Source organism: Dipodomys merriami, unplaced genomic scaffold, assembly GCF_024711535.1.
Source record: "Dipodomys merriami isolate MVZ:Mamm:240054 unplaced genomic scaffold, mDipMer1.0.p SCAF_7, whole genome shotgun sequence".
In the NCBI taxonomy this organism is placed as follows: Eukaryota; Metazoa; Chordata; class Mammalia; order Rodentia; family Heteromyidae; genus Dipodomys; species Dipodomys merriami.
The window spans coordinates 34641938-34665036 of NW_027206290.1; the positions used below are offsets into that span (position 1 = coordinate 34641938).

The 23099-nt window shown below is 35.4% G+C and overlaps 1 protein-coding gene across 2 annotated transcripts in view; it reads right to left on the bottom strand.

Annotated features, from left to right (window-relative positions):
- The window catches only part of St7l (suppression of tumorigenicity 7 like), a 59905-nt gene that overhangs the window by 34011 nt on the left and 2795 nt on the right, over positions 1 to 23099 (bottom strand). For both annotated transcript variants that reach the window (XM_070006309.1, XM_070006308.1), the window contains exons 2-7: positions 22089 to 22171; positions 17194 to 17356; positions 14801 to 14855; positions 11048 to 11163; positions 3254 to 3332; positions 759 to 913 (exon numbers count right to left, since the gene is read on the bottom strand). In XM_070006309.1, coding sequence (XP_069862410.1) covers positions 759 to 913; positions 3254 to 3332; positions 11048 to 11163; positions 14801 to 14855; positions 17194 to 17356; positions 22089 to 22171 — 651 coding nt within the window. The remainder of the gene's footprint in view (positions 1 to 758; positions 914 to 3253; positions 3333 to 11047; positions 11164 to 14800; positions 14856 to 17193; positions 17357 to 22088; positions 22172 to 23099) is intronic.

Sequence of the window (23099 nt, forward strand, 5' to 3'; positions counted from 1 at the left end):
GGCTCAATCTCAAGGCTTTATGCTCTCATTCCTGGCTGGTACTCTACCATTGAGCCACACCTTCTGTCTTTTTTGCAGGTTAATTGGACATGGGGTCTCTCAGACTGGTTTCAAACCAAGATCCACTGATCTTAGCCTTTTTTAAATAGGTATTTTTCATTGTAAAGATACTGTAGAGAGGGGTTACAGTTACATGAGTTGATCTTAGCCTTTTGAGTAGCTAGGTTTACAGGTGTGAGCCTGTATGCTTGGCCCAAACACTTTTGAATTGCTTCTCTAATGGCTGGCCTGATTTTTAGATTAAGTCAACTGCTTAGTCTTAGAACAGCAAATTTCTCCCAAATAATCAGAGCATAATGCCATAAGCATTTTGGCTAGTATATAATTTTTGTCTTCTTTTCTTTCACAGTTGATTAGAAAACTAATCTTATCTACTATCTCATAAAAAATTAACCTCTAAATAGTAAGCTATTATTATTATTTTCATTATTTTTACAGAAGCTAAAAAGACAATAAAAATCAGTTCAGGGCTGGGAAGGTGGCTCAGTGGTAGAGCACTTGCCTTGCATGCATGAGGCTCTAGGTTCGATTCCTCAGTACCACATAAGCAAAAAGAAAAAAGCCGGAAGTGGCGCTGTGGCTCAAGTGGTAGAGCGCTCATCTTGAGCTGAAGAGCTGAGGGACAGCGCCCAGGCCCAGAGTTCAGGTCCCATGACCGGATCCCCCCCCCAAAAAAAAATCAGTTCAAATTTGCTTACTCAGTTGAGCTTCATGTTGAGGACTTTGGTGCTGGCATTGTTGAGATCGCCTATAAATTGTTTCTCCTGCTTTGAGGGCCTGTTTAAATAACCTTTCAGCATCTACAATAGTTGTCGCTTCTTCCTCAGCCAGTAGAACATACGCAGTGGCACAACTATGAAGAAAGCAAGTAAGATAATTTTAAGTACAATGGTAAAGCAAGTATTTCTCTTGGATTATATCCCTTTAGTCTATACCATGTTTCCCCTAGCCTCACCTACACTTTTCCTCTTTGATGAAAAAAAAAATCTTCATTAAATATTTTAATACATTAAGAGGCACCCTGGTATATTCATTATGTTTAAGACCATAATTCTGCACTCTCATCTTTCTCTTCTACCGTTTACTTTCTCTTTTTTTTCTATGTGCATTCTCTGACACATTGTCCTATGTTTTCTTATGCGGAAGAGGAGATAAACAAAGACATAAAAAGAAGTGTCTGAATGTTCAATCCTCAGAATCCCCATGCCTCAAAAGAAAAATATTATTTAAAAAGTAGTTCCAGGGACCAAATACTCCAGGCGTAATACCTGCTCTCAGGCGCTATATACTTTGCAGTATTTATCTCATGTGGACAGCTATAGGACAAAGTAAAGGCTGGGGAAAATTCCTTGGCTCACGAGGAACCTTTCATATCTGATCAGAAACATATTCCTGGACCTAGGTCTTTACTACAAAACTGAATGTTCCTTTTGTATGTGACCCCATCCTCACTTTGAGACTCATCCATAATAACATGAAGCATAATTTCTCTTAGTCTAAATTCCAGTCCTTCTTCCTATAGCCTACTCATACCCCTCACATCCATGTTTATTCAAAGTTTTCCTTCTCTTCACCTTACCAAAACACTAAGATTTTCAAAGTTTTCCTTCTCTTCACCTTACCAAAACACTAAGATTTTTTTCTTTTCGTTTTTTAAAGTCAAACAGCTGGCTAATAAAATAAATTCATTCTTGGTTTTGGGGGAAAAAAAACCTAAAAAAACAGAAGTGTCCTTTGCATTCCCAGAAATAACAAGCACATTTGTTATTGTTCTTAGTTCTGACTATCCAGCCTAGATTTTCCAGTACTCTAATTGGTAGCCACATACAGCTACTGAGCACTTGAAATGTGGTTAGTGTGAATTGAAATGTGATGTAAGTGTACACCAAACTTTCAACACTGAGAAAATATAAAATACTTCATTAATAGCTTTAAAAAATATTGTATGCCAAAATGTTTTAAAAGTTTGAATGTCTAAATAAGCATTCATATTCTTTTTTTACTTTTTAAATGTGGGTGCTAGAAATTTTGTTGTTGTTAGTTGTGGGGCTTAAAACTAGCACTCTACCACTTGAGCCACAGCGCCACTTCTGGTTTCTTAGAGGTAATTGGAGATATGAGTCTCAGGGGGACTTTTCTGCCAAGGCTGACTTCAGACTCAGATCTTGGTTATGAGTAGCTAGGATTATAGGTGTGAACCACCAGTACCAGGTGAAAATTTTAATTTTCATGTATTTTATACAATATAATTCATTTGAATAGCAGCCCTTTTTCTGCTTTATTTTTCAAGTAAGGTCTTGAATTTTTGCTGGGGCTGGCCTCACACTACAATCCTCATTCCTACCTATGGTTTTCTCTCATAGCTGGGACCATGAGTGCATGCACCATGCCTCCTTTATTAATAGTCATTTTTGTCCATGCTGGCCTTGAACCATGATCTTTCCCATCTCCGCCTTCTGAGTGGCTGAGTTACAAGCATAAGCTACTGTGCCTAGTCTTAGTCAATGCTTTTTAGAGTTCTCTAGTCTACCATTTTGCTCTACCTTAAGATGGTCTTCTTAATAAGGATAGGAGAGTTTCAAGGGAAAACTCTAAATTCACATTATTCTGGAAGCATTCATTAAGCCATCTCAACTGGGCATATATTTTTACTCTTGACATTTATTTAGTGGGTAGTAGACTTAATTGATATGACCATTTACTGACTCAAAATTTTACATTTTTTGTCTCAAGACATAAAGCGGACACAGTGCTATAAAAATGAAGACAAAAGTTGTGAGAGCTATATTTGATTTATCTTTAATCTTCTAAGCCTTCAAGCCCATTAGCAACTAAAGTTCTCAAGACTGAATAAATGCTTTCAATGAGTGATTTAAATGAAAAACAAAATTAAAACAATGGCCTAAGTATTTTAGTACACTTTTAACTATCCAGTCTTATCACCAATAATCAATATTACCCAAATTAAAAGGAATTTCTAAGATGTGCCTACTCAAAAACATATATATGTTTACAACTTTAGAAGCAAAATACAAATGTCCAATGAATGCTGCAAATTTTATTCTTAGTATGCAGAAAAGGAAAGGGGACTGTTAAAACTCTACGTGTTTTAGGAGTAGAAAAAAGGAAATATAAAAGCATTTTCCTGTGTTTCCTTTAAAATAAACTTATTTTCCATATATTTTAAACTTACTCATTGTTTAATTCTAAAGCTTGATAGGCTGCTTTGATGCGAGCTGGAGGATTTCTTTCCCTCCATGCCTTCTGCATAACTGTAGGAAAAATATTGCAAAAAGTGGATGAGATGATAAACATAAATAATAATCTTATGCAAATTGTATGAAGAATGTTCTAGAGGAGCAAATAAAACCTTAAATAACATGTTCATAAACATATGAAACAAGAAACTGGTTACTAGCTTACATTAATTGTATGAGAAATTTACACTAAATTTGGAAAGTTTTCATATAGTAAAAAAATTCTATGATTTATATGAGTAACAACATGTAAGGAACTTAACTATAACATTATTACATATAAACATATGTATATATAAGTGCATATTAAAATTAAGTTTGAGTAATACATTAGATTATAATCAATATGTTCTACTTTTTACCATTATGAAAGATTCTATGGAACTGTTAGAAATATACAAAAACTTAAAAACAAAGTCTTTGCTCAATGATTCACTATTGAAAGATATCTAATTTATATGTTGTATGAAAACTGGAAAGGGAAAACAAACTAATTAGAAATACTGTACATTTCTAGGAAATGTCAGCTTTGCCAAAACTTAATAAAAGCCTTGAGTTAGGATTTCTCTGGAAATATAGTACTAGTTTTGCTACCATTTGCTGTACCACAATTAAGATATCACTTTAAGTGCTAAGATTCTTGTAAGTTAAACGAACAAACAAGTAAACAACATAGATTTCTAAATCTAAAGTAGATTTCTAAGTCTGCCTATTTTAAGTTTGATGAGAAAAATGGAGAACCTATGAGTGTTGATTTTGGAATAAAACCTACAACTCTTCAGAAAGAATAATGTGGAAAATGAGTTTTCCTTTGGAAACGAAATATTAGTGTTGGCTTAGAAAAGGAGACAATATATTCCACTGTGAAACAAAACTATATTTCTCATATCAAACATGTCACCAGTTAGCTGATAGCTAGTGCTTCCTAAACTTGACAAATTGATGCAAGTCAGCGCTCATTTGATACTGACCAAGTAGAGAACATCATTCTGTGAAAATTCTAAGATACCAAAATGAAGTATATTAGGATTTGAAATTTTTGATGAGTCTCTTTTCTTTAAGCTACATGATATTTAGAAATAAAACTTTAATGCTGAATCTTAACCAACATTTTATTGGGTATTCTGCTATATTAGATATGTATCACACTTTCTGAAACCATTTTCCTTTTGATGGAATGCTTTCCTGCTATAAAAATATTACAACAATTTTTCTGTGCCTTTGTCTATCTTGTTATAGTTGATAAAATACTTCCTTTCTAGAACAACAGTTCCAGTTGTTTAAAATATATGTACCTTTTAAAAGACCTTGGATATATGCACCCAAACTCCTCAATATTCATTTGTACTGTTGAGGTATCAGAGAGTGACAGTATTTCTACTTTCTTACCAATATATTATAGGTTGAATGCCCCTAATCCTTATCCAAAATCTGAAATGCTCCAAAAGCTAAAACATAAAACTACAAATAGAGAATTCCACACTTGACTTCACGTGATGGATTGTAGTCAAAACACAGGCACGCTAAGAATATTATATAAAACTACCTTCATCTATTTATCTAAGGTATATATGAAGCATATGTGAATTCTGTGCTTAAATTTGGGCTGCATCTCCAAGATATCTCATTTTCAAAATTAAATATTCTCAAAATTGAAAAAATCTGAACTCTAAAACACCTCTAGTCACAACTGTTCCATACTCAATTTGTATGATCAAGTCTTTGCTATTTTAATACATGAAGGCAATCTCATTTTCATTTGTTTCAATTTCTAGTGATGTTATATAAACCCTTTGTAGGTACCTTTTCTTATTCTTATGTTTTCATATACTCTATCCAATCTTTCAAGACTATTCTTCACAATCAAGGCAGCCCTAAGCCTAAAAGAAAGGCGGAAATAAAGTTGAGGAAGAAAAATGAATATTTTTTTCTAAAATAAGGCCTAGGAATAATTTAAAGCAAACTGCTGATTTACTAATCAATTTTCTAAGAGCTCATGATATACCTAAAATAATTAACACAAGCAATTAGCAAGTTGCTCGTTTATCTTTTAAGTTAAACAATATTTAACAAAAGAGAACAGCAGAAATCACCATATCAGGGATCACAAATGTAAATGCCTACAAAAAAGCTAAGCAGGAAACACAAAAGAACTAAAAACACATGTACAACTTAACTCTCTCTGATTTCTACAAAGTTGTCTTTCCTACTTTCCAATTAAAGGTGTAAATTTAGATTTTAATGTGAAATCTCTCAATTTGTTTTCTTTTTAGACAGGTTATCACCCTATTGCCTAGGCTGATGCTGAACTCCTGGACCAAGTGTATATCCCACTCCAGCCTCCCCAGTGGACTCCAGGTATATACCATTTCCCCAGGATCCTGATTTTTTAATGTTAAAAAGAAAAATAAAAGTTTAAATATTCTTTTTGGCTGGCTGGCCCTTGAGAGTAAGTTTGTTCTTTGACTTAGAAAAATAAATCAGTAAAATAACAAAACTCTAATAATGTAATGGATAGTTATAAATCAAGGGATATGTGCCCTCTCTCTCTCTCTCTCTCTGACACACACATACACACACACACGCACACACGCACACACACACACACACACACACACACACACACACACACACACACACACACACACACACACACACACACGCCATTGCCTTTTTTTTAGTATAAAGCTGCTAATATAAAGTATTGTGTCGGGCTGGGAATGTGGCTTAGTGGTACAGTGCTTACCTAGCATGCATGAAGCCCTGGGTTTGATTCCTCAGTACCACATAAACAGAAAAGGCCAGAAGTGGTTTGTAGCTCAAGTGGTAGAGTACTAGTCTTGAGCAAAAAAAGAAGCTCAAGGACAGTGCCCAGGTCCTGAGTTCAAGCCCCAGGACTGGCCAAAAAAAAAAAAAAGTATTGGGCTGGGAAGGTGGCTCAGTGGTAGAGTGCTTGCCTTGCATGCATGAGGCCCTGAGTTCGATTCCTCAGCACCATATAAGCAAAAAGAAAAAAGCCGGAAGTGGCACTGTGGCTCAAGTGGTAGAGCGCTAGCCTTGAGCTGAATTGCTGAGGGACAGTGCCCAGGCCCAGAGTTCAGGCCCCACGACCGGACCCCCCCCAAAAAAAAAAGTATTGCCTTTATGTGAAATGTCTGAAAGGATCAAGATGGGACAATCCATTTCTGAATTGTCATTCAACAAATAAAAGTCTGTCCTTGAGTTCAATCTTTAACTGGATTATACATACCTTTAGACATACATGAAACCTTTTCAAGGACCAAAAAGATACACATAGATTTAAGAGAATCAATTTCTAAAGCCTTGACTTTATTCAACTCTTTCTGACTTTTTGCTAGAATTGATTTACCTGAAGAATATTCCTCTGATCAATGTGTTTGCAAAGTAGTTTTCCTTTCCTACGTATCCACAATCCCTACATCCCTCCTCTGAGAGACATATATACACACCCTTCTCTTCTAGAAAAGATTTGCTTCCTAACCCTTCAGAATTTTTCTAAGACACATTGCCCTATAATATAAAAAAAGGACAATGGAGTTTGGGGGTAGCTTTTGTTTGTTTATTTAAACAGGCCTGGGCTCTAGAGCCTCCTGACTTAGAATCCCAAGTGCTGGGATTACAAGTCAAATATCAGCAGTAGATAGCGATTTTAAATCAATGTACCATATTAAAGGGATTCCTGACTCTTACTCATTTATTTGAACAGTGGAACTTGCCATTAAGCAATAGAGTATTCTGGCTCCTGGATGCTTCAAATCAGGGAGTGATAACACTTTTATTAGTTCCATTAGTACCCATACCCAACTACTATTAAAAAATGCATCACTCCTAAAGTTAAAAGTATCCTTTACAAAAAGGCAAAGGGCACATTAGTAAGAAATAATAAATATAAGAGCCTTCTTTTGGGCAAGTGATAAGCTCTAGGCAAAGCTTCAACATTTGTCTTTCTATTTTAAAAGGTGAATTGAAGCACTTTTCTTTGACATTAGTTCACAGATGAACTATTTCTAGTATTTTATACTTTGAAGAAAATTCGGCAACATAGTAAAAAAAAAAGGTGAATTGAGTATAGTTGGCTGTCATGGAGATGCATGTAAGTATATTTGAAATGAAAAACAAAGTCAACATTTTCTGTCAGAAAACAAGTATAATTTGCTTGATAGTACTGACAATGAAGGCACCCAATTAGGTTACATGAAAGACATATTCTTAAATTTAAATTGCTAAGTAAGTAGCTTCAAGGATTTGACAAAAATGTAATTAAATATGTTTAACTCAATTTAAATATTACATAATGTTCATATGTTTCTCCATTGCTATATGGACTTTTATGTTATTTACCAGTTAAAATAAATTAACTTCCACTAAAAACAACAACAATAAAACATTTAAGATATAACATTTCGAACTGTATGGTCAAATGAATTTTACACTTCATAATTTTATACAAAATGGTTATTGTAGGGAAGTCTGCAAGTTTGATAAAAGACTCTCAAATAAAAATATTTTATAAAATTATAGTAGGGTGCAGAATAGATGAACATTTAAGAAAAAGGATCTCTAGGCTGGGAAGAGTAGCGCATTCCTGGAATCCCAGCACTAAGGAAAGTTCTTGAATTTGAGGCCAGTCTTAAGACAGGCCACATAGCAAGACTCCTAACGAAAAAAAAAGCAAGCAGCAAACAAAGCCAACCAATCAACTAAAGAAACTTAAAATTTTACTATTGTAAAAGGGTATTTATTTATATAGTTTTCAATGGTTAATGGTATGTGTCAAACTATTTGATAGCAGAGACTAGTGTAGTTCAATACTAGATTGTTGGACCCATGTAGAGGCCCTGGGTTCAGTCCTAGCATATATACACAACACAAACACAGAAAAAAACAGTCATGTGATTCCATAGTATACATTTAAATACAAGGCACAGTATTTTAAAAAATTCTATATTTTGCAATATGCCAAAAACCATATTTGTTGTAATTTAATCTTATATTATCAACTTAAAAATGTGTGAAAGGATTCACAGATCTTCAAAAATATTTCAGAAGATACTCAAGCAAAAATGTTTTAAGATCACCTAGGAAAGCCAAAGGATCTATCTGAAAAGACTACTGATGGTTGTAATTTTATGAGGGAAATGAGACCTAATATGTAGTCATCTCAGTTGTTAAAGTTAACATACAATATTAATATTCTATTGCCAGTAATTTCCTTTACACATATATATTTTTTGTCAATACTGGGGTTTGAATTCAGGTTCTATGCTTGCTAGGTAGGTACTCTATCATTTTAGCCATATCCCTCATCCTATATACATTTGTTATTAATATAAACATTAAGCATATAAACAAAAAGTAATTGTTTTTCTCCTCTATTTGTAGCTGAACTTTTTTTGGGGGGGGGTCCGGTCATGGGGCCTGAACTCTGGGCCTGGGCGCTGTCCCTCAGCTCTTCAGCTCAAGGCTAGCGCTCTACCACTTGAGCCACAGTGCCACTTCTGGCTTTTTTCTTTTTGTTTATGTGGTGCTGAGGAATTGAACCCAGGGCCACATGCATGCAAGGCAAGTGCTCTACCACTGAGCCACCCACCCAGCCCCTGTAGCTGAACATTTTATGTAAGATCTCTAGACTTCTTCGTAGATCTCTAGATTTCTTGCTACTATCTACACTTAATACATTTAATACAGCAAAGATGTATCACATTGAACTGATTTTTAATGCTAAGAAACTGACTTTTTCAGACCCAAATTAGTAATTTTCTTTATCAATCAAGAGAAGCAGCAGTCATAGGATGGTTAAAAATAAATACTTGAGCTTGAAACCCAGTCTTACCATTAATTAGCTGTTGGACTCAGGGCAGTCCCTTTATTTTTAAAATGGGCTGGTAATAGTATTTACTTCATAAAATGATTTTAAAAAATCAAGCCAATACATCTTTGAATATCTAATTCCTAATAAATATTTGCCAACTGTTAGCTATCAGTGAAATTGTTTAGGACATGTGTGACACCAGTGTCATTTATTTATACATACTTTTGTGTGTGTGTGTACTGGCCTGAGCTTGACCCCAGGGCTGGTGCTCTACCATTTGAGCCATAATTCCACTTCCAGTGTTTTGCTAGTTAATTGGAAATAAGAGTCTTGTAGACTTTCCTGCCTGGGCCGGCTTTGAACCACAATTCTCAAATCTCACGTTCCTGAGCAGCTAGAATTATAAGTGTGAGCTACTAGCACCTGGCTCACTTATACATACTTTTAACAAAGAAAGAATGAATATTATTTATAGTATGACAAGCAATGTGCTATATGACAGAGATGCAAAAATGAAAAGAATACATCCCTGATCTATAAAAGGCTTCATATTCTGTTAGAGAAGATAAACATAAAAGCAAAAATGTGATAACATTAACAAATGAATGCTGTTGGCTGAATTAATAAATCAGTATTAATTTATAAGATTTACACTAAGTACTGTAGTACTAAAGACCAAAGTGCTCAACTCTGACAGAATAGCCAAGAAAAGGCTACTTTAGAGAAGGTGGTTTTTAATTTGGATATTGAAGTATAAAATGTAACTCATCAGATAGATAAGGAAAATGAGGGCATTAATAGTAGAACTTATGAAAACATCTATCTTGAAGCCCCATAAGTTTCAACACTTGCTTCTCAGGGCTTAACTATGTATGCTAGGCAAGCCCTCTATCATTGAACCACATCTCAGTCCTCAATACTCTGTCACAGAGAAAAGCTTATGGAGAACTAAATGTAAACATTTCTTTATATATACTTTTATTTTATAATGTTTCTTATATATTATAACTTTTATAACTTATGTCTTATAATATTTTTATCTCATAACAAAATATATTTTATAGTTTTCTACATGCCATTCCTTAATTTATACACTCTCTTATTCTTTTATGTGCAATTTTTATATATACTTGAACTGATTGATCTACAAGGCTTTTTTATCTGAAATGTATCTACATAATAAAAGAAGAAGTAGGGGCTGGGAAGGTGGCTCAGTGGTAGAGCGCTTGCCTTGCATGCATGAGGCCCTGGGTTCGATTCCTCAGCACCACATAAGCAAAAAGAAAAAAGCCGGAAGTGGCGCTGTGGCTCTAATGGTAGAGCGCTAGCCTTGAGCTGAAGAGCTGAGGGACAGCGTCCAGGCCCAGAGTTCAGGTCACACGACCGGACCCAAAAATAAAAATAAAAAAAAATAAAAAAAATAAAAGAAGAAGAATATTTGAAAATCTTGTAAGAATGTATTAACCTAGTTTATAATCACATTTAATTTTCAGTTTGTCAATAATGTAAATTCCAGATATATAGGCACACACTTATAACCTCAGAGACCCTATCTGAAAAATAACTAAAGTAAAAAGGACTGAGGAGCCAGGTGCCCATTGATCACACCTGTAATCCTAGTTACTCGGGCTGAGATGAGGATTGTGGTTTGAAGCTACACTGAGGAAGTCTATGTGACTCTTACCTCCAATAAATAATGCATACATACATACATATATACATACATAAATGGGCCAAGGTTATGGCTGCATATCAAGCATAACCCTAAGTTCAAACCCCAGTACTATAACAATAATAATGCTGCTGGTGGTGATATTGATGATGTAAAAAATTCTAAGCCAAGTATAAAAAAATTTTTCATAGTCATTGTGTACACCATGAACCAAAAAATACATACCTGTGTCTGAAGGACGTAAAAAATCAGTATCACAGGTGAAAAATGTCTGATGGTCCTGTGCTGACAAGTTCATATCATAGTAGGTAAGTGGCTCTTTACCAGTCACCCAAGTGTATCTTTACCAAAACATAAGAAAATGTTTAAATTGTGCATAAGAGAACATCTTTCTATTTAAAAAGACAGTAAACCCCAAAAACATGACTGAAAATTCTATTTCAGAGTGTTCTTAAAGCTTATTATACTCAATAATATCAAAAGATATAAGCTATACAAACTATCATGAGGTGATAAAATACACAAAACAACAAATAGAAAACAAATTATTCAATAAATAATGCTTTAAAATTCAGACTTAAAGGAATTAAACAATTTGAGAAATACACACATATATATGTATACACATATATATCTTATTAAATGCTTGAATATATTCTCAATGAATTAGAATGAAATGCTAAAAGTAAAACTCAAGTATAGTGGCACACAGCTATAATCCTAGCAACTCAGAAGGCTGAGAGTTCAAGGCTAGCCTGAACTATGTGTCAAGAAAATAAAATGCTATCAAAACATAAACAAAATTTGCAGACCATATTACAGTAAAAATTTAACTTTCTTATTCTTCTACCCTACAATAGATTAAGAAAAAGTTAACAAATTAACAACATTTAAAAATGTCAAATCTCATTAGTTTTATTTTTTTAAAGAATTTCATCTGATCTTTTAATCATTAAAAATTATGACTATATAGTACTTGCACAAAATACTGGATTTCTTTATAAATTTTGTATATTTGTGCATGTGTATGTATGCACTGGTATTTTGGCTTGAACTCAGGACCTGCACTCTTCCTTAGTTTTTTTTTTTTTTTTTTTTTTGGTTAATCCTGGTGCTTGAATTCTGGGCCTATCCCTAAGCTCCTTTAGCTCAAGGCTAGTGCTCTACCACTTGAGCCACAGCACCACTTCCAGCTCTCTCTGTGATTAACTGGAGATGAAAGTCTCAGGACTTTCTTGCCCAGGCTGGCTTCAAACTGTGATCCTCAAATCTCAGCCTCCTAAGTAGCTAGTGATCCACTGGTGCCCAGCTCTCTTAGCTTTTTAAGCAAGGCTAACACTATACTATTTGAGTACCACCCTTTTCTTTTTGTTGGTTAACTGGAGATAAAAATCTCTCAGATGGGCTGGCTTTGAACTAGGAACCTCAGATCTCAGCCTCCTAATTAAGATTACAGGTAAAAGCCACAGGCTCCTGGCTATAATTTTACTCTTATCTATCAAATTGATGAAAATATATTATTAAGGATGAAATGAGATATGTATTGCACACTATTGGTATAAATGTAAATTAGCACCGTAAACACTTGGTATCCACAGGTACATGTTTACAAGGAAAATGCCCTTGAGAAAAAAGCAAAGCATGCTCAGGATGTAGAGTGCAATAATGTACTGACGATGCTTAATTCATTTATCTCATAATGCCACCCAACTTCTGTGGAAGGCATGCTGCCTTTGAACAAATTTTTCTTTTTTTCCTACTTTCTCACTTCAACTAAGAGCATTCATTTTTACCTTGCTTTGGGGCACCATATGCTATTATAGAAGGCGTATTTCCACAAAATCAAGGATGGGAAATACCCAGAAAGAATGATATAAATAGAACTAGCAATAACATAGGACTTACTGAGAGCTTCTCTACATAAAATGGGTCGTATAAGGCACATACAGGAATTTACAAATTTTGTTTCCACAATTTCTTTTCAGATTTTTTTATGTGTGACTCAGGACAGGATCACACACTCTTGCTTGGCTTTTTTTGCTCAAGGCTAACTTTATCACCTGAGCACAGCTGCACTTCTGTCTTTTTGGTGATTAATTAGAGATAAGTCTCAATGACTTTGCTGCCAGAGCTAGCCTCAAACTATGGTCCTCAGATCTCAGCCTCCTCCTGTACCTAGGATTACAAGTGTAATCCACTAGTGGTTGGCCTCTTTTGATATTTTTATTTATTTTTTTCCTGGCTATACTTGGTGAGAACTACAAGTAATAAATCCACAAATAAGGTATGTTTACTGTATTTATATTTCTCTTTCTAGTAATCTATTAGGTAATAGCTATCAAGAGTCTTAAAACATTTCAAGCCCCACGACCGGACCCAAAAAAAAAAAAAAAAAAAGTCTTAAAACAGTCATACCTAAGTGGGAGATAAGCATATGAAATTCTATTATACTACTATTCCTACTTTTATTTTTTTTAATTTCTACAATAGTAGTTTTTTTTTAATAAAAGGAAAGCCTAGAGTCAATGGCTCATGCCTATAATCCCAGCTATTGGGAGCTAGAGATCTGAGGACTATGGTTCAAAACCAGCCCAAGCAGAAAATCTATGCGACTCTTCTCTCCAATTAACCAACAAAAAGCCAGAAGGGGGAGTTGTGACTCAAGTGGTAGAGTGCTAGTATTGAGGAAAAAAGATAAGATTACAACACCCAGGTCCTGAGTTCAAGCTTCAGTACTGGCACATACATGTACACACATGTACACATACACACATAGATAAATAAAAGGAAGAAAATTACTTGTTTATATCCTTTGATTTAGAAACTTAAATGTTAGAAATCAGCTGAAAAGAAACAATTATATATTTATGACTACATTTTTTTTTTGGTCAGTCATGGGGCTTAAACTCTGGGCCTAGGTGCTGTCCCTCAGCTCTTCAGGTAAAAGCTAGTGCTCTATGGCTTGAGCCACAGTGCCACTCACTTCCAGTTTTCTGTTGATTAACTGGAGATAAGAATCTAACAGACGGGGCTGGGAAGGTGGCTCAGTGTTGTAAAACGCTTGCCTTGCATGCTTGAGGACCTGGGTTCGATTCCTCAGCACCCATAAGCAAAAACAAAAACAAAAAAAAAGGCCGGAAGTGGCACTGTGGCTCAAGTGCCAGAGCGCCAGCCTTCAGCTGAAGAGCTGAGGGGCAGCACCCAGGCTCAGAGCTCAGGCCCACGAAAAACAAAACAAAAGAATCTAACAGACTTTCCTGCCCAGGCTGGCTTTGAACCACGGTCCTCAGATCTCAGCTTCCTGAGTAGCTGAGATTACAGGCATAAGCCACTGACACCCGGCTATGACTATTATATAAACTATATGTTTAGTATAAATGTTAACAGTGAGATAATAATCTTAGTAACTGTATGGAAGAGATGTAGGTAAACTATAATATGAAAGAATGTAGTATAACCATTAAATATAGTACAATAATTAAAAATCACATTTTTTACTAGGAGGCTAATGTGGGATGATCATGAGATCTAGGAAAGCCTAGGCTATATAGTAAGACCTGATTCCTATGACTCATGCCTATAATCCTAGCTACTCAGGAGGTTGAGATCTGAGGATCATGGTTCAAACCCAGAACCAGCAGGAAAATCTGTGAGACTCTTTTCTCCAATTAAAAAAGCCTTAAGTGGAGCTGTGACTCAAATGGCGGCCTATCTTCCAGCCATGATAATCAAATCTCAGCCTCCTGAGTAGCACCACCAGTACCCAGCTTATTTGAAAATATTTTTTTGACATTTGGTGGTGCATGACTATCAACTCTGTACTCTAGAGGCTAAGGCAGGAGACTCACAAGTTCAAGGCCAATCTGTGCTACATAGTAAGACCTGGATGGACACACACACATATACCCACACACAATTTTTATAGTACTTTGACTCAGAGACAGGTGCCATATTTACACCAAAAGAAAAATATATTACCTCCTATATTCTGCTCCTCTGAAGAGGTTTAGAGGATTTCTCCATACCTTGCATTCTGAAAAACAATGAGGGAAAGAAGTAAAACATAAAATTTAATCATATGATTTAAATCTTTATTTAACCAATATTTATTGTCAGCCTACTATGTGCTAAGCAGTGCTAGCCATAGTGTTACAAATTTGAACAAAGCATAAAGTATCCTCTCAAAAGGTATAGAATTAAATCTAGTTTTTCTTATTTCTGTCTCTATAGCATTTTATTCATAAATCAGTTATAACATTTACTAAAGTACAAAGTGGTTATGTCTTTAGTTTTTAGTTTCCCCTCAACTATGATCTCCTAAAATGATGTTAATTCTTGTATTCTTGGAGTCTACCACAGCACCTGAACTGACTTTTTAAATTTCATTATATACAGAATGAAAGTCAATCATGAAAACAATGAGCTGAACTGTGTAACAAGTACTATAATAGAGATAACTTCTATTCTAAGATGCAAAAAAGTGATGAGTTTTTTCTCTTAGAAATCAAGGAAGGCTTACAGAGGAGGTGACATATGAGCTGACACAGAATTACTATAAAAGATGAGTACGCCAGCCTAGGAAGCAGGAAATAGCATAAAACTGCTTAGTACATTTAGGCTAGTAAATGGGTATGGAGGAAGTAAGATGGAAAACTAAATAATGTTAAAAAATAGACTTTGAGAAATTGCTAAAGGAGCTTATCTACCATATTATAGAGTTTAGATATTATCTTTAGTCTATCAGAAGCCATCAAAAATGTATAAATAAAAAAATTAGGACTTAATAAGACAAAAGAGCTGGGTACAAACTTAAGTGGTAAGTATGCTTGCTTAGTCATCTGCAGCTTGCCTAAAGAGCTGGGTACAAGCTTAAATGAGTGCTTGTCTAAAGTACAAGGCCTTGAGTTCAGTTTGCAGTACAAAGAGGGGTGGGGAGGAGGAGGGAAGAAGAGAGAAAAGAAAAATATTATTCATTTCTGCACTCCTGCAGGATAATCCCATTCCCACTCATCCTAGTCATTCAGGGCTCCAATTAAACAGTACTTCCTCAGGAACTTTGCCTGACAACATCAAAAAAAGTATTAACAGTTGAACTCCAACATTCTTTTTCTACTAAATTAACCTAACTCTATTGGTTGTGCTCATTTAGCAATTAAGAAATTATGGGAATCCTATGGAATTAATTCCTTTGTAACATTACTGCATTTAGGGGAGGGATGCTAGGATTACAACCAGAGCCTCAAACATGATACTTATCACTGAGCTACCCCCTAGTCCCTATTATGGTATCATTATTACCTATAGAAAATAAGAGAACAATAATCCAAAAATATAATATAAATGATAAATACAATACATATTTCAATTATTTGAAAGTAATTATTTTTATTTAAAAACTTCACTTTCCTAATTATATATCATTATTAAGATTTGCTTTTTATACTGGATATATTATAAGGAAACATACAGAAAATAAAAATATTGAGTTTGGCCAAATCTCAATCTTTTTTCCTACTTCAATCTCTTGGTAGAGATAGCTAATGTCTCAGATTTCTGCTTTATCAGAAATAATGTCCCCTGATTGATTGCTGTACATATATGCACTGAGGGAAATATTTTGATTTCTACTCTTCCTTACAGCCTATTAGTGGCCATTTGACAAATGTCTGACTAGTGATAAGTTAAACTAAATAGTATGTAACATATCTCGAAGTATCCTGTTGCCTATTGAGGTGTGGGGACAGGTAAAGGAATATCCTGGCCCTCTCTTCTTCCTGCTGAATAGAAAGTAGATAAGGTGTTAACACTAGAGAAAGTATGTTGGATCACAGGTAAAAACTGCATTGTGAAATGGCAAGCTAATAGAAGGGGTCTGTGTCTCTGATGATCAGTGCTCTCCACACCAGTATGGATCAATTATATTAACAAGAAAGATAAAAGTTCTTCCTGTGTTTTAGTCTGGAATGTTATAATAACTAAATGCCATAATTGAGTGGCTTATATTTTTTATAGTGGAGGCTTACGGTGATGCTGAGGATTACATTTTTGGTTTATAGATGGCATCTTCTTGGCAAATTCTTACAGGGTGCAAGGGGTAAACAGTTTGCTGGAGTCATTTTTATAAAGTCACTAATCTCATTCATGAGGATTCCATTCTTACAATCTGATCACTTCCCAAAGGCCCTATAATAATTTCATAATTTTACTAACTGTCAAAGGCCCTAAATTAATCAGCTTGATAATTAGGGTTCAACATACAAATGAGGTATAGCACTCTGTTGCTAAGGATTTTCTGTTGTCCAGGATTTTCTGTCATCCATAGCCAAACTCAATCTTTATACAACTCAGAAAACACATTGGAAACTAGTCACCTGAGAAATTCTGTCTGCTGTTTTCACCTTCTCTATTGCTGGAAGGGGCACCTGGCTCTGAAATGCTGCTTTCTGTGCCTCCCATCAGTGGTCGCAAATGGCTTATTGATACTTGCTCAATAAAAGATGTGCCATGTTTATGGAAGTACCACCATTCAAATATCTATGAAAAAGACAAAAACATGTTTTACTGGAAATTATAAACTCAAATTAAAACATGCTCTCAAATAATTCCTTTTAATTAAATCTGTTGAAATTGTTTCAAGAAGATGGGAGTGGAGTTAGGAAGAATGATAGAAAGGGTGAATTTGATTAGATTATACAAATGTGTGGAAATGTCACAATGAACTCCTCCTTGTTAAATTCAATACTTTAAATGCATAGTCTTCCCTCCTTGCTAAAAAACAAACAAAAAACCCAAAAAAATGCCTTGTAAAAAATGATTTTTTTATAGGTTTGTCATGAAATTTAGACATGTTTACACAATATTTATACTTATAATGAAACAAAAATAATGTGTTTTATCTATAAATATGTCATTATGTAAACTGTGGGTAGAGACAGGAGAGAAAAATGGGGGAAGATGAAGGAAGGAATGACACTGTACTCATAAACTGCTTTATGGAATTGTAACTCTTTGTACAATTATTTAACAATAACAACAAAAACTATGACACATTGCTATTTTATCTGTAGCATAATTAAGCTAGTGTTCTCCCACAGTTCCATTCTGGCTTTTTTCTTTTGGGGGGAGGTAATTAATTATAGATAAGAGTTTCATGGATTTTCCTGCCTGGGGTAGTATCGATCTTAGCCGCTTCCTAGGATTACAGGTACGCATGGCTGAGCCTCAGTGTTTTTATCTAGCAAATCTAGCTTAACAAAATTTGTAAGAGGCTGGGTGCTGATGGCTCATGCCTGTACTCCTAGCTATTCTGGAGGCTGAAATCTGAGGATTGTGGTTCAAAGCCAGACTAAGCAAGGAAAGTCTATGAGACTCTTATCTCCAATTAACCACCAGAAAACTGGAAGTGGCGCTGTGACTCAAGTGGTAGAGTGCTAGCCTTGAGCTGAAGAGCTGAAGGACAGTGTCTAGGCTGAGTTCAAGCCTCATGACTGACTGGAAAAAAAAAAAAAAAAGAATTGTAAGAAAGTACTTTTTAAAGCAAAAAGTACTACTTTTGTATGTGTTAATACTATTAATGGAGATTGAGACAAGTTGATTCCAGAACTGAACTACTTAAAAATTAGGAAAGTCCATGAGACTCTTCTCTTCAATGTATTTCTTTTCTTTCTTTCTTTTTTTTTTTTTTTTGCAAATTCTTTATTGTGATTAAGTAATTACATAATTTCACAAATTAGTGAATGCTTAAAGTCACAAACACAGTACTGGCAAAATATTAAAAAAAATTAAAAAATGAAATAAAGGTATTTTCAACTAAAAAAAAGTCACAAACACATTCTAACTTTCATGGGGCAAATTGTCTACCGTGGTTTATAAAATTTATGAGTTCTATGAGCTTTGATCTCCAATATATTTACAAAAAGAAGTTCTCTGTCCTGAATTACTATAAATTTTATTTATTATTATTTTGGGGGGGGGTCCAGTTATGGGGCCTGGGTGCTGTCCCTCAGCTCTTCAGCTCAAGGCTAGCACTCTACCACTTGAGCCACAAAACCATTTCCGGCTTTTTTTTCTATGTGATGCTGAGGAATGGAACCCAGGGCCTCATGCATGCAAGGCAAGTACTCTACCACTGAGCCACCTTGCCAGCCCCTACTATAAATTTTAATACTGGATACTCCAACCTCCTCTACTTCCTATGCCTGACTTGTACAAGCTACTTTCTTAGGGGACTTTTCCTGACTCCATAGAACAGGATATGAAGCTGTGTTACACATTTCTACTAGGTTGTTTTCTTCTCTCTCTCTCTCCCTCTCTCTCTCTCTCCCCCTCCTCACTGTCCCTCCCCTCTCCCCCCCTTTTTGCCAGTCCTGGGGTTTGAACTCAGGACCTGAACACTGTCCATAAGCTTCTTTTTGCTCTAGGTTAGCACTCTACCACTTGAGCCATAGCACCACTTCCAGCTTTTTCTCTTTATGTGATGCTCAGGAATCAAACCCAGGGCTTTGTGCATGCTAGGTAAGCACTCTACCACTAAGCCAGGTTCCCAGCCCAGATCTTCTTTATTGTAAATTTTCACTTAAAATAATTATTTCTATTTCCCAGGACACCAAGCAAATCCCATGGCTAGTTGTGAACTGCAATCTTGATGTCTCAGTCTCCTGAGTAGCCAGGATGACAGGTATGAGCCATTAGCACCAAGCAACAACTTTATATAATCACAAAGCATAACATACACATATAAAACAGTAGTTTTCAAATCTTTAGGAATGTTATTTTGGCTTCAGTAAATAGCAGAATTAAATCCTCTACATAGGTGCCAAATGTATAGATTCATTTTGTACTGCATTGGCTATAATAGTTATAGGGAAATGAGAGAAAATAAAAATGCTGGTCTGTTTTTCTATTATGTCATTCGTTTATGTTCAATCTACAATAATTTCTCTTTCTACTCACTTTTTTTTTGTGGGTCGTGGAGCCTCAACTCGGCCTGGGCACTGTCCCTCAACTCTTCTGCTCAAGGCTAACACTGCCACTTGAGCCACAGTGCCACTTCTGGCCTTTTCTGTTTATGTGGTGCTGAGGAATCAAACCCAGGACCGCAGGCATGCAAGGCAAGCACTCTCCCACTGAACCACCTTCCCAGTCCCTGCTCACTCTTGAGTCAATAAACTGTTAATCCCTACAATATGTGGTCATGTTTTGGCTTCTACTATGTTTTACTAATAAATACAATGAAGCTTAAAAAAAAAAAAACACACACACACACACAACCAGAAAAGACAAAATTTATATTGAGGAAAGCTTGGATAAAAAAACGTGGATAGGGCTGGGAAGGTGGCTCAGTGGTAGAGCGTTTGCCTTGTATGCCTGATGCCCTGGGTTCGATTCCTCAGCACCACATAAGCAAACAGAAAAAAGCCGGAAGTGGTGCTGTGGCTCAAGTGGTAGAGTGCTAGCCTTGAGCTGAAGAGCTGAGGGACAGCGCCCAGGCCCAGAGTTCAGGCCCCACGACCGGACCCCCCCCCCCAAAAAAAAAACCTGGATAGTGTCAAAGTGTATAATCACAAAGATAATAATAAACTGCTCTTCACTATATGAAGTGTGGGTGCTTTCTTTATAAACAAATATGAAATAAAGGCTTTTAAAACTCTTACGTCAACTTCATAACAGGTAATAAATAATTGCTGATATTTATCAAATGCTATCTGTGAGCTAAGCATTGTGTCAAGTCCTTTATATAGATTATGTCATTTAATTAACAACTTATTTAAATTCCAAGTTTAAATGACTAGTTGTAGTTCAAATCATGTTATGTTGCAGAGTAGGGTTTCTTTTTGTCTTTCCTATGACACAGGCTGGCTATATAGCCCAGATTGGCCTTGAATTCAAAATCCTCTTGTCACTATGTGCTGAAAGAATTGGGTTTCTTATTTTAGTTTGTTGATTTTGGCGTTTCTAATCTTTATATTAGATTGCTCTCCATATATATGTCAGTAACACTTATATCTGACTATATTACTTTATGTGAGTATATGTGAACAGGTTTGATGGTTCAGGTAGTAAAGAAATTAAAAAGATGTCCAGAGCTAGGCATGGAGGCACAGATGAGAAAATCCTTCAAAGCCACTGTAGGCTAAAAAGTGAAACTGTGGGAAAAAAAAAGTCTGACACTAATACTATTATTTCTACTGAAGCTGTAGAGCACCACCTACAGATGAAAAAAAGAACAGAAAAATCTGTTGGCCATGGATGGCATAAATACTCCTTTAGATTTTTTTAATCTGTAGTAGGGAATTTTCCCTTACTAGATGATAGTAAGGATTATACAAAATTTTAATATTTTTATATTAAAGTAATATCTCGCTAAAGGAAAAGCTGAATTACAGTTAACACAGGTCATCTATTATGGGATTTCTCAAAGTAATAATAATTAAAATTCGTGTGTGTGTGTGTGTGTGTGTGTGTGTGTGCGCGCGTGCGTGCGTGCGCGTGTGCGTCGGTCATGGGGCCAGAATTCTGAGCCTGGGCACTTTCCCTCAGCTCTTCAGCTCAAGGCTAGCGGTCTATCACTTGAGCCACAGTGCCAATTCCAGCTTTTTCTGCTTATGTGCTGCTGAGGAATCGAACCCAGGGACTCATGCATGCAAAGCAAACACTGGTCCACTGAGCCACCTTCCCAGCTCCTCAAAATTCTTTTAAATATTCACTGAACCACTTTCCATGTTACAAGACTTTATTTACATCATTTCATTATGTTCCCATATTATGTGAGATGAATATTTTCTCATTACAGATGAGAAATGGGAGCTTGGAAAAACTATAGGGCAGACACATAAATTTTATTTTTCACAATATTTTAGTCATTTTCAGAAGAGGCATGTGCCTCCCAGATCATCTTGTCCTCAAAGTAAATGAGAAATTTAACTTGTATACTGTTTTATTCTTTTGTTATTAATGAAGGTATTTCAGGAATTAAGTTGTAACACATCTTAACCCATCTCTGACTATAATAAAACATTCATACATTTCATATATGTACATGTATGTATATATATATATACTTATTCCTAATATATGATCTAGGTGACAAGTACTGCCAATCTGTAAAAGTAGAGATTGTTTCCAAAATTATTTGACCAAGCAACTTTTTCCAAATACCAAACATATTTGGAAATGCTGATCCATACGTATTTGTAATTATTATAAATATACAAAGGATCTTTAGATAAAAGCCAAAATGTAAATGAAGAAAATGGAAACTACTTACAAATATTAGTCCTGATATCAAAGAAGATGTTCCTGTAAGTGCCACATAGAATTTCGGTGTCAATGAATTTAAAAATCCTGTCACTATTAAAAGAGAAAACATCACAGTTAAAAAAACACACACAAACTTAAAGTACTTAAATTACAATTATGTAGGTGTTTTTAATGCAGAGACAAATAGTACAGGTGGTCCTTGACTTTATGATGAAATCATATCCTGATAAACCCAGGAAGATAGGTTGAAAAAACATGAAAAATGCACATGATACTTCTAGTCTTCCAAACATCATAGCTTAGCAAATATAGACACTGTAGAGTATTGCTTTCTTACTCTCTAGATCCTGTGCCCAATGGAAGAGAGCAGCTCATTACTGCTATTCAGTATTGGAGAAATTATACTGCTGAGCCAGGAAAAGATTAAAATTCAAAATTTCTGTGGAATGCATATGGCTTTTACACCATTTTGAAGTTCTAAATTTGAAATTCCTAAACCAGGAACTGTTTATATTAATATCTAGTATAAAATTCATTTGAAGAATTTTAAATTCTTTGAAAGGTTACTCTGACTTTCCATTATACCATATATATATATAAATATATATATTCACAAGCTACGAAAGTGCCTCCAGTGGTAGTACAAGGCTGAGAATTCAAACCCCAGTAACACCCTACTAAAAACAAAACAAAAAACAAAACTGTATGTCCATATGTAAATATAGGATTCTATACTGATGATCACTTAAATAAGAAAAGAATCAAGCCAGGCACCAGTGGCTGATGCCTATAACCCTAGCAACTCTGGAGGCTAAGATCTCAGGACTGCAGTTTGAAGCCAGTCTGTGCAGGAAAGTCCATGAGACTCTTATCTCCAATTAATCACCTAAAAGGTGGATGTGCAGCTGTGGCTCAAGTGGCAGAGTGCTAGCCTTGTGCAAAAAATGATCAGGGACAGTGTCCAGGCTCCAAGATCAAGTGCCAGGACCAACACACACACACACACACACACACACAC